This window comes from Vanacampus margaritifer, chromosome 2, assembly GCF_051991255.1.
Source record: "Vanacampus margaritifer isolate UIUO_Vmar chromosome 2, RoL_Vmar_1.0, whole genome shotgun sequence".
Lineage (NCBI taxonomy): Eukaryota > Metazoa > Chordata > Actinopteri > Syngnathiformes > Syngnathidae > Vanacampus > Vanacampus margaritifer.
In genome coordinates this window covers 49,722,766-49,735,200 of record NC_135433.1, presented here as the reverse complement: position 1 = coordinate 49,735,200, position 12,435 = coordinate 49,722,766, and the positions used below count along the sequence as shown (strand labels likewise).

At 39.6% G+C, this 12,435-nt stretch overlaps 1 protein-coding gene across 2 annotated transcripts in view; it reads right to left on the bottom strand.

The window, feature by feature from the left end:
- Positions 1 to 353: 353 nt before the first annotated feature.
- Positions 354 to 12,435, bottom strand: part of LOC144044371 (transmembrane protein 184B-like) — a 14,316-nt gene continuing 2,234 nt past the window's right edge. Inside the window, exons 2-10 of one of the 2 annotated variants that reach the window (XM_077558728.1) lie at positions 11,691 to 11,924; positions 7,827 to 7,992; positions 5,909 to 5,999; positions 5,374 to 5,449; positions 5,152 to 5,243; positions 4,571 to 4,740; positions 4,064 to 4,258; positions 3,876 to 3,902; positions 354 to 2,279 (exon numbers count right to left, since the gene is read on the bottom strand). In XM_077558728.1, coding sequence (XP_077414854.1) covers positions 2,050 to 2,279; positions 3,876 to 3,902; positions 4,064 to 4,258; positions 4,571 to 4,740; positions 5,152 to 5,243; positions 5,374 to 5,449; positions 5,909 to 5,999; positions 7,827 to 7,992; positions 11,691 to 11,924 — 1,281 coding nt within the window. In that variant the 3' untranslated portion in view covers positions 354 to 2,049. The remainder of the gene's footprint in view (positions 2,280 to 3,875; positions 3,903 to 4,063; positions 4,259 to 4,570; positions 4,741 to 5,151; positions 5,244 to 5,373; positions 5,450 to 5,908; positions 6,000 to 7,826; positions 7,993 to 11,690; positions 11,925 to 12,435) is intronic. The other variant, XM_077558729.1, reaches the window with a different exon arrangement.

Below are 12,435 nucleotides of genomic sequence, written 5' to 3'. Positions count from 1 at the left end.
GTAACTGTGTTTTTGTTTGCAGCAAGTTAATTTTTAACCACTAAAACCAACACATTCAAGTACTGTATTTAAAAGAAACAAGTAAACATATATACAATTTAAATTTTTAGGTGTCTTGATTTCCGGGGGATATGTCACGTGTTTGCACCTTTCATACAGTCATATTTTATTTTTATCATTGGGAAATTTCACAGCAAATGTGTCGCACAAACAAGCAATAGCTATACTCTAATTGCAGCACAACATTGCACTTATTTACAGTTACAAACATTTACCTATTCACCAATCATCAATGTCTTCACAGTCTATCGTGTGGTGGTTGTACGGTCTGAAAACAAGGAAAAACAATACTGTTTTTGTCTAAACGTTTATTTCCCTTTCAACACAACAGCACAAAAGTATATAACATCAACCAATATACAGATAAAATGTATACAACAAATTTAACAGGGATGTATACAAATTAAAATAGTAAAACATAGCACTATAGGAAGCAATGCCATTGAAGTCATGATCGTGAAATGTTTTTCAGTGCTCAAGTCTTATTTACAACATTCTTTTCTTTCAGGAATGTGTCCTAACGTAATATCAATTATGGGTTCCAGTATTTGATATTAAACATGCTTTTGAATTGTATGAAGATGATTAAAGAGCACTAAGATTCAATGAAAGGCTGGATAAATTATGTATTAATCATTCTAGACATGAGGTTATTGGAAATTGGGAAAGTTATCACAGCCGGAAGATGACATTTGCATCCACTAATCGTGGCCTCCACTGTAGTTTTGGATTATGATGCACACTTAAATCAATTTAGCTCATCACTGCCAACATTTGATACACGGTTTTGCATTTGCCACAACATACAACCGTTACTCAGATGCAACACTGGGGGTTTACTGCAGTGCTCCACAATCAAACATTTACGATCACAACCACGTCTACTGGCTGCTGCAAAAACACAAATTTAACAGCACCTGATGAAGAAAAGTCGACTCAAACAGTCCATGTTGTGTCTTGAAATAATAACAGCAATAATATTATGGGTTATCTTGATTTGACATGAGGCTGTTCCATTTCCCATTTAAGCAAGAATTCCATTTTAGAAATAAATTCATTTATCTTTATCGCCTTTCATGTCTTTGTCTATCTGTTTGTTATGGCTGACCTCCTGACTCACCGCTGCCTTGAAAGTTGGGTCCAAGGCTGTCTTGATCTGGAATAAATGCGATGACCTTAATTGTGGGATTATAATCCAGTGCACACCACAGATGGGCTGCGGTGCAGTTCCAGTAATCTGTGTGGGCGTTGTCCTTCTGTCAGTCTTCCTGGCCCACTAAAATCTCTCCTAAATCATATCTGATGCTTCACAAATATTATCAGGCCATCAGCTTCAGTCACGCCATGACACTGTAGACCACCCCCCCCCCCCCCTATAAAACCAAGTGACGCACACATTTCTGGAATAAAAAACAACAACAACATAACTAATCCTTACCCACAACATTTTGCGTGGACCCATTTTCACGTTAACATAAAGCCTTGATTCACTTGAAAAGAATCGTCGAAAAGAATATTTGGAGCATATTTTCCTACTCTCAATATTTGGCAAGGTTTCAGCACAAGTTCAAATCAAGAATCAACATGACAAAAGCCACCACAAGTCAGAAAATGATGGCACTTTGTAGCTCCAGCTCAATATAGCTACCCGGCATCTAGCTTTAGCTACGGGGTTTAAAGTGCAGTATCAGGACGCTATATGTAGCCATATAGCAAATCAAATACAAATTGCCAATACGGACTCTAAACTCTATTGACCTCTAGGATGTTAATAGTACAAGTCACAACTTTACCCTCTAATGAACACAAAATAGAATTGCCCAGCTCTTTTCTCAACTACTGTATATATCAACTTCTCAATCCTCTCACCATCTCATAAACCAGCCATGTAGCTCAGCTAAACAACGATAACCTCTGAGCTGACTGTCATAGCTTCCGAAATAAGGGCTACAAGAGTAAAGGGAAACTCATTAAGGTTGTGTTCAAGTCTCAGAACTCATCATCAGAACTGAGCAGCAGGGTCTTCTCATTGTCCCCTCTGGTGCTGAGGTTACTGTGGCTGCGAGAGAGAGCTGGGCCTCCACCTCGCTCCAGGGTGGATTGCTGGGTATACTGCTGATAAGCTGGCGAGAAGTTATGGATGGCGTCTTGCACCATGTCCCCTGGATTCATGGTCTCCTTCAGACTGCTGGAGATGCTCTTCATTGGTGCACAGCGCCCTGCAGGTGAGGGAAGGTCAAACATCAATTTAACGGTCACTGAGCAGCGTAAAGTGAGGCCAGATATTAAAATGGACATAACATAAACAAGTACGAATCTCCTACAGCAGTGTTTCTCAACCCTGGTCTCAAGCTGTCATTGGAATCAGCTACGTTGGAATAGGGAGACATGGAAAACAGGTTGGATAGTGTGCCCCGAGGACCAGGGTTGAGAAACACTGTCCTATAGGACAGACTCAGGTGTCCATTCTGAATGTAGATGAAGAAACCATTTGCCAAAATATGACCGAATCAACACACTAGAATAATAAGTGGACTGCCATAGCTAAACACAAAAAAGTAAATACAAAATGGCGGTGGTCATGATGTACTGTGCATCACCGGCGTCGGGAAAACCTTATAAGTCACAAGTTAATAAAATTCACAATTATTTTTTCAAAAATCTATACTAACTGTCAGTCCACATGTGTGGGTGTTATTTTTTACAAATTAATACTAAAATGTTGAAAATGGCTTGCTCCGTTTGATGATGTAATGTTAATGGGTGAACAAGCATGCCGTTTTTGGGGTCTCCTTAAAAGTGACCATTTTGGAGGTATCAGGTTTTAGCCCGACGCCAGCGATATGTTATTTGTCTGGTACACAGCGAATGGCGTAAGATGATAGGAGCATATCATTTAAAATTATGGGGTGAGTGTGTGAATACTATGTAGTGTATTTGATTCACTTGGGAGTTTATTCAGATTGATTCTTAAAGACAACTTGCAACATATTTGACACAGTCTGGTGTATTGCTATTCGAATTTCTATTGAAGTCCACCGCGCTGCCTGTTGGAGGATGTTTTTATATAAACTAAGGTCCTGGGTTATTACAAGGGGTGGGAATTTTTGAATGTCTCATGATTCGATTCGATTCAGATTTTTGGGCCTGCGATTCGATTCAGAATCGATTTTCGATTAAGAACGATTTTGGATTCAAAATGATTTGATTGACAGTGATTTTTGCTTCAATCAATAGATGTGCAAGGAATTGTAATGATCTACTCCAGTCTGACTCGCTAATGCTAGTTAGCGCGCTGCACGCTGCACTTTTATCACTCAAAAGAACGGCTCCACGCTTTAATTGGAATAACTTGATCTTGGCTTTTTCCTTCTACTCTCTAATGTGGCTACAACTTAACAGTGTATTCGACCACACACTGTCCCTCAGTGGTCAAATCGGGTACAACATGAACAGCGCTCCAAATAAAGGCACACACAGACAAAGGCAAGACAGTATAAAATTATTGAAATAAAATCGATTTTGAATCGTACTAAATGAGAATCGATTTTTTGGCACACCCCTAGTTAGTACTAGTAGTCACCCTTTCTGGATGGGAATTCACATTCATGCTAAATATCCGAGAACTATTCAACAAATGTACAATGGAGAATGAAACTAAGAAGTCAACGACAATCAAAAAAATATACAAACTGAAGTCACGCCAATTCAAAATTAAATGACACACTTCAACATTATACAAAAAAAATCCCAAAACAAAACACCTTGACAATAACAAACATAAACTGTGGTAATAAAGCTAAGATCACACCTACCGTACTGTCCATAGATTGGAAATGAGCCTTTAAATGCAGCGTAGCAAGGAAGAAAAAGGACAAAGGGAAATATTACATTCAGAAAAGTCAAGGACAGACCAAAGAGGAAAACTGAGCAAAGGGGGAAAAAAGTAAAGTAAACTCACAGTAGAAGGAATGATCAACTTTTACATACAAAAATAACTCACCATACGAATCAAGCCTTTTGTCCATATAGACCTTGTAAGTGAAGGCGTGGCGCAGAGCAACGGCAGCAAAGAACATCTCAATGCAGATGATGAAGTTCTGGTAACCAGCAGCAACGGTTCCCTCACCCACAGAAAAGTCAGCAGAGTTTATTTGAGGAATGGCACCACACTTCTCAAGGATGGCCAGCAGCATTCCTGAATTGATCAGAGAAGGAAAAACACACAATTAGCTGTTCATTGAATGGGACAAACAAGTCAAAGTAGATAAGTCAGAGCTGCTGTCTCACGCCCAGACATTCAAAGAATGAAATAAACTGGGTAACTCAAATAGGCCACGCCCCTTTGGAACAGATTTATGGCATTTCAATTCATTTCAATGTGGAAAATTGATTTAACATGCGACTAAATTAAATTAGGAGCTTGGTCGTGGAACAAATGTAACTCATAAGTTGATGAGAAACAAGTCAAGTTATGACGTATGTGCTGGTTCAGTTGTGGTCTTCATACCTTGCCAGAAGGACAGGAAGATGACAGACTTGACCATGAAGAACTTGAGCACGGGGTTATAGGGGACAAGCAGCTCTCTTGTGGCAAAGTAGAAGAGGAAGAGCGCATACAGCGACAAGCTGACTGAGATGTTGTAGATGATGGTCACGTACAAGTAGCCACTTGCCACACTGCAAGAAAAGCACACATAAAAATGAATCATTTAGTTGCATAGAATAAAGCTAATCATTTATATTTACTTTAGAAAGTGATCATGAGGGATTTTTTTTTTATTATTATTCAAGTTTTTTGCACAAAAATATTTGGAGACTTTCTGAAATGCAATCACCACTGAGGAAACATTCATTTATTAGTACAGTTAGTTTTGTTTTTTAAACAAATACAAAAAGAACAACATATAGTTACTCATCCCAATAAAATGCATGCTCATCTTTTATTACAGAAATAAATGCACTGCATTTAAACATTGTGAAGGCATAATGAAAATGGAATAACATTCAACTAGCGTGACAAAAACAAAACACCACTGTATCATCAGCCGGGATAGCTGTGACTATCGGTCAACTGTTGTGGCAACATACTTGAAATCACCATCTTTGTATTTTCCAAAGGCCTGTAGAATGACAGTGATGACTGCCATTAGTGGTTTGACCACACAGAACTGCAGAGTGGCCTGCGGGGAGCAAGAGAGTCAACGTGAAGTCTATATAGTCCGGAAGAGGGAGAATGCATAGCAGTTCCTTTGTGCATACAATACGAACACATGCATATTAGATGTATGTGATGAGATCATGCATTTGTACCTGTTTGCAGAACCTGAGGAAGCCAATGGAGTAGGTCTTACCCCACAGACAACATGTCCCATACATACAGCTCGACCTGAAGTGAAGCGCAGGGTTGCAGAGGTCAAACATTGGTGCAAACTAGGGCTGTGAATTGCCTAGTACCTGGTGATTCCATTTCTATCACGACTCATAGGTCACGATTCGATTCGAATCTATAAATTGATTATTGAGATTTTTTTTTACTCAAATTTAGAAAATACTAATCAGTAAACTTGTACATGTACACTGTAAGATTTGTTTGAAAATGTATTTATTTATCTGAAAATTCATTCAAAACATTCTTCTATGCTTAATATGTGAATCCTAACCCTAAGTAAGACGTTTTGTTGAATATTCCCAAAAAAAAAAATGATGTTTACAAATCGATTCGGACGCATATCGAATCCATTCGAGAATTGCGCGCAGTAATAACGCGATATATGGCCGAATGGATTTTTTCTAACACTATTTATGCAGACTAAAGTGCTTGTTAGCGGCGACAAACAAGACTTACTCAATTGGTTTCCCTCTGATTTCAGCCATGATAGCACTCTCGCCTCCCAGATATTCATAACACAGACTGAGGAAGTTGTAGATGACAAAGGCTGTCGAAAGCACAAAAAAATGTACTACATTACAAGCAGCAATTATCATTATTTCAGTATTCATGCTTTCAGTGAGAGGGAGATTTTTCTCTTGTAAAATGTGTGCCTTGGATCAATAAATGATGTAAAACACTCCTTGAGTACTGTATCCACAAGGTTATCCACAATTATAAAAACTGCTACCATGCCACTAAACTAGGACTCATACATGATACTAACATCCATTAGCCATTTCGATCAAACTTTTGTCAGCTTACGCATATCAGCTCTTTATTTATAGTAGAAAAAAAACAATCCAACCTCTGTCCAAACAGACTGCAAATGAAACAAATATTTTTTTTACACCAGGACAAACATAGCTATGAAACATTTTGGTTTGCTTGGACTAGTCTTAATTTATTTATTTATTTTTGTAAGATGCTGAGGGACATCAGAGGGACAGCACATGTTAGAGGCTTTGGAGATAAAGTCAGAGAGGCCAGACTGAGACGGTTTGGACGTGTCCAGAGGAGAGAGAGTGAGTATATTGGCAGAAGGAGACCAAAGAGGAGGTTTATGGGTGTAGTTAAAGAGGACATGAAGGTAGTTGGTGTGAGAGCAGACGATGCAGAAGGCAGGGTTAGATGGAGGCAACTGATTCGCTGTGGCGACCCCTGAAGGGAAAAGCCAAAAGAAAAAGAAGAAAAATAAACTTAACCAGAAAGAAACACCATGTACCGTATATGAACCCAACTGTTTCAGCTCAGAGAAAGTGAACTGTACGTCTGAATGTCTGTGCGGACCATGGGCCACGCACGGACCTTACCACACCGAGCACTCACATTGTCAAAAGTCCTGTAAGATTTTTTGCATGAATTCATTAATTAAAAAAAAAAAAATCATCAAACAATGTATTAAGTGATCAAAGGTAATTATTATTTTTTTAATGATAAAATGACACAAAAATACATATTTATTAAATTACATAGCAGACTAATTATAGATGAATTATAATATCAAGAATTTCTTCATTCATTTTACATGTGTGGCTTGATTGGTAGTAATTAGTTTAGCTGGTGGGAGTGCGCCCTGGGGGGTGGTCACAGTTCTGTGTTTTTAAGCGTGACAGTTGAGTGATGGATTTGCTGAATGATGATTCATTTACCTGACAGGGTGTCATGTAAAAAGGCTTATTTAACAAGTACCCAGGCAGATTTTTTTTTTTATATAGTTAACTCATGCACTACATGTAAAGATCGATACAGTTATCCCATTAACCACTTAGCTTGTACCACATAGGAATAATAAGTAACAGCAAGATCCTTGTCAAAAATGAACGCCAGTAACCCAACATTTGCATGAAACATACTGACTGATGCAGCTCTTATCAGTCAATCATTGTAGTTCCACTGCAAAAGACTACAGTGGATTGAAAAACATTGAAAGCAACAAGGAGTGACATGACCACCACACTGTGTAACATCATTCTCAAATTCTGAAAGTATGTGTCAACATTTCAGAGAAAGCACAATACATACACTATTGGCTGACAATCTTACAATTTTTCCCCCCCCTCTCACTGTCTTTCAGTGGATTGACTGAGTTTTATGCGGTTGCTAGGAAACAGGTTCGCCCTTTCCTGTAATCTTCAATGGGCCGCAGACATGATAATGACGAATACAGCCTCTGCAAACGGACTGTGCAGTAAACACCATTTATCACTGGGATATCACAATTCATACTTTCTGATGGACAATATTCACTCATCTCTGCGCTGACTATCGTTGAGTAAGGCGTCATATTATTCAGTCCGATAGTAGAATAAGACACATTTCTCTGTCCACTCACCTTCGTAGCAGTCTCGAACTGTGTCAAAGTACACATAGTACTCCTCATTGGTAAAGAATAGAAGGCTGAGCCAGGAGTCAAAGGCATAGATAGGGACAATGAAGAGAATCCTCACTATATGCCTCTGCTCATTTGGGGAGCTGTAGTAACGTAGGTGCATGTAGATCTGCAGGGACAAAGGCGTAAACATTACTAGGTTCCATAATGAGAGCCATTTCAGACATTGTAATGAGTCATTTACGCAGCGGTAATTGTCGAGTGTTAGTCTTGGTATGTTTGCATGTAGCTGAATCAGTCACACAATGTGCATTTTTAAATCCAAGCTAACTTTAACATCCTCTAGAAATAAATAGCACAAAGTCACACTTAAGGTTTGAGTCATACAGCCATACAGAAATGTTTGAAAGATCTCTGCTTGTGAAAGTCATACATGCTAATGTGATTGAACAAAGGTGAGTCGTTGGAAGCAAAACTTTCATTTGGAGCATTAATGAAAATGATCAACACTGCTGTACATGCTGACAGTGCATGCAACAAAATGCGTCAAAATCCTGAGGTGGGCATTCTGACAATATTGATGGAAGGTCTGTCATCCACCAACGACAAACACACATTTTGTTGACGATTAACAAATGATGGGAAACTCCGAAAAATTGTCCATCTAAGTACTCTGTTTCTCCTGCAGTAAACAAGTAAATATACACTTAGCAGGTATGCTAACTTCCTCACACACCATTCTCCAAGCCTTCTCTCTCACTCTGCCCCAATACTGATAGCTGGCTGTGTTGTAGAGCTCGGATGACTAACAGACCGTGATGATAAAGCTTTCATCCAGTTATAAATTCCTCATTATTTTACATCTGGCACAGTGTTAGACAGCTAAAAGTTGCCATTTTACATCAGGCAGGTAATTGAACAGCTAAGGGGTCCTAAAAAGAGGAAGTCCAAATTCACAAGGCTGGTGACAACATTTTGCATGACAGAAGCGTTGGTCCTAAAATAGCGGCTGTAATTTAGCAATGACAGAAGCCCGGTTAAAATAACGTCGACGGATTGACGATTACAGTTTGCTTCGGCTTGAAATATTGACGATGACGCAAGTGTGCCCTGACTGTTGACGATTGCTGAATGATGGACCCTCAAAATTCAATGATGCGCCCACCTCTGCCCAAAACCATTACATGATGACTTAACAATAAAGGACAAAATTATCATTTGGCACAAACCAATGACAAGTTACATCTTTCCCAGTCAGAAACAAATTAGGGAATCTTAAATTATTTGTAACACCACATCAAACCAGAAGCACCAAAGGAATAAATATCCTCAGTCATTATCATTCACCATTCATGAGGCTATACTTTGTGCAGACCTGTCACGAGACAACAGTAAATAGAAGTTGAACATTGGAGCCATTTTGATGTGAAAGTTGTGTGTTGTGCATGTGCAAATTGTGCGTGTGCACGATTGTGGAAGGGGGGTTGTTTTGGGTAACTGATACTTGTCTTTTATCACTTCTTTTTAAATGAGCAGACAGCAGGGAGAACTTTTACATCTATGCTATCAGTCTCCTTTTCAAACTGCACAATGTTGCACCTATCACCTTTCCTCGACTGTAAACAGACGTACGTACACCTTTTGGTAAAAAAAAAAAAAAATGGCAGCTGACAATAGACCACTGTAACACTATACTTCTCTCACAGGGCTGATAGCATAGCAGCATCAGTTCAGTTAACAATTGCAAAGATGATCCAGTTGGCTTGAGGTAGATGTTACTTGTTTTTTATGGGCTTTCAGCATAATTAATAGAAAAATAAAAATGCGCTCACATGAAAGTAACATGATCAGTCCACATTCACTATAACAGCAGCAGAGGAAGTTGAAAACCCTTGTGCATCACGTAAGTCACATGTATGGGAGCATTTTGGCCACTAGGGGTTTAAATAAGTCCTCAATTTAATGATACATGATTTTTTTTTCGACCTCTTGTCCCGACCCCGTCATTCAGACCTGTCAAGGAAGCTGGAAACCTACTCAACGTAACACGCTGCCTACACAAAGGCTAACCATCTAAATAAAGTTGACCAAATAGTACATCGACGGCAATGCAAATAGCCTTAGTAGACTTTTACTTTGTAGTTGGCCCGCGATTTGGTGTAACGGCTAGCTTGACTTACCATTTCGATGTTTCGGATTTCCTTAACGTAGTTTTTATTGACATCACATAGTTGTGACCAACATAAACACAACGCTATCCCGAACTTATATTCAATCGCTATTTAGTATGGATTTGTATGGCGCTTTTTCTTTTGCTTTCACACACTCAAAGTGCTTACAATGGATACATTATTCACATACTCGCACATTCACACTCTGGTGGCACATACTACATACTAGGGCTGGACGATTAGGAGAAAAATTATAATCATGATTATTTTGATTGAGATTGAAATCACGATAAATAAAATGATTATTCATTGATTACTACTAAAACTCAACTACTGTACTCAAAACTATGATCATAGCCTTACACCCATCCATCCCTTCACGATGAACACAATTTTTTTTGTCAAGTATAATAACATAACTTTATAAAATAATATATGAAATTCAAGTCTCTTGCATTTGCATTCTTCATTTTCAAACATAAGCATTACATTACCCTCTTTATCATATTCATTTTATCTTATGCTATTTTCACAAGTCTGGGGACTGAGCGGGCTAACCTGGGACCTCAGGGATTGTACTTTGTGCTATGTCATGTGGAAATGTGTGTTGGTATGACCCCCCCCCCCCCCCCAATATATTTGCATTCTTGAATTTTGAGGGAAAGAAAATTCTGTGAATCTTTAAACAAAAAACAAATACTGGGTGTTCCTGCGCATTTTGGCCTCTAAGGGGCAGTGTGGTGTCGTGCATCCATAGTTTAAACGCTTACAATGAGAACAGAAGAAAGTTGCAATATAATTCTATTAAAATAACTCCGTCCGTCCGTCCGTCTTCTTCCGCTTATCCGCGGTCGGGTCGCGGGGGCAGCAGCTTTAGCAGGGAAGCCCAGACTTCCCTCTCCCCAGCCACTTCAGCCAGCTCATCCGACGGGACCCCAAGGCGTTCCCAGGACAGCCGAGAGACATAGTCTCTCCAGCGTGTCCTGGGTCGTCCCCGGGGCCTCCTGCCGGTAGGACATGCCCGGAACACCTCCCCAGGGAGGCGTCCAGGTAAAATAACTCGTTTTTCACAAATTGAGAAGAATTTGTGCCGTTGAGTAGTGTTATCTCACCTGTAGGTATGGACTTCCACAGCATTTGTGTACAAATATTCATTATTTAAAAGACTCCCAAAGTTGATGCTAACTTCCTGTTAGCACTTGAATAAGATCCGCCATTTTCTTTAGCTTTAGTGCTAGGCTAGCGATGTGTTAAAAAACGAAGCATGTTTTGTATTTAAAAACACACTGTATGTAATTCTCTTTATCGTGTGTTTAGTTTTACAGTTAACTCCAACTGGACCGTCATTTAACAGCTTAAAGAACGCTTAGGGACGGCAGAATCACACTTATTCACTCCGGGGTAGCTACAAGCTACATTTTGCATTCAGGGTCCTTTCACAACGTAGGGACCTCGTAAAGGCGCTGCAGCGTTCTGCACATTGCCGGTAATCATTTTTCTTCGATCATTGCGTTTTAAGGATCGAGAGAAGCCAAAATCGAAATTGTGATACCATTTTGAGTGGGGGCAAGGTGAATGCAAGTTAATACTACAGTATCTCTATTCCTGAGCAAATAGGGGAATAAAGTTTGTAAACGTGACATCACAATAAATCGTGCACCAAGAGCCTTGTAAAAACATATGAAACTGTCTTTACCTGGTGACATGTGATCAGGAGTGCCGTCCAAACGAAAAAACCTGATATGATTTGGGCGGTAGAGGTCATGAGGAAAATGGGCTGCTCAGGGGTGACCACTGGGGCTTCAGGTACCCAGGAGGTGTTTGACCCCTGTGGGGCCATGGTGGGTGGAGCCATGGGTGCAAGGCCTGCTGGAGAGTCATTTGCCAGCCTTTCTGACGAAGGTATGTCTCGCCTCCAAAGCCAACTCATCTGTTGGAGGAAAGGAGGCACAGGGGGTATTTTAGGCAAGACATTCAAGGGCAGACTGAAGCGTGATGATGTTGTGATGATGTCATGGCATCTTCCAAAATATTTACATGTGGGACTGGCTGCTATGATTTACAGTGATGTATTAACCAATGTTATCGCTTTCACACCTGCTTTTCTTTTTTGTTTTTTTTTTAGCTTGTGTAGTGCTTTTCTTTTCCTGACTACAAGACTCAGATTACACGATAGCTAAAAATTGTGTCCACTCATTTAGACGACTGCATTTTTAGGAGTAAGAAAAGCTAAAACAAGCTCTTGCGTTTGTATTACTGCTCCAGTGCTAACACTTTCTAAAAATGGTGATGTGCGTATGAAAAATGAGTACATATTCATTCATAAATCGTGGAAGACGAGGCAGTTGTGTGCGTATCAGTCAAGATAAGGAGCTTGATAGGACTTTTCCGTCAAAGTCTACATTTACTGTGGCCAACAGACACAAATTACTTGCATAACT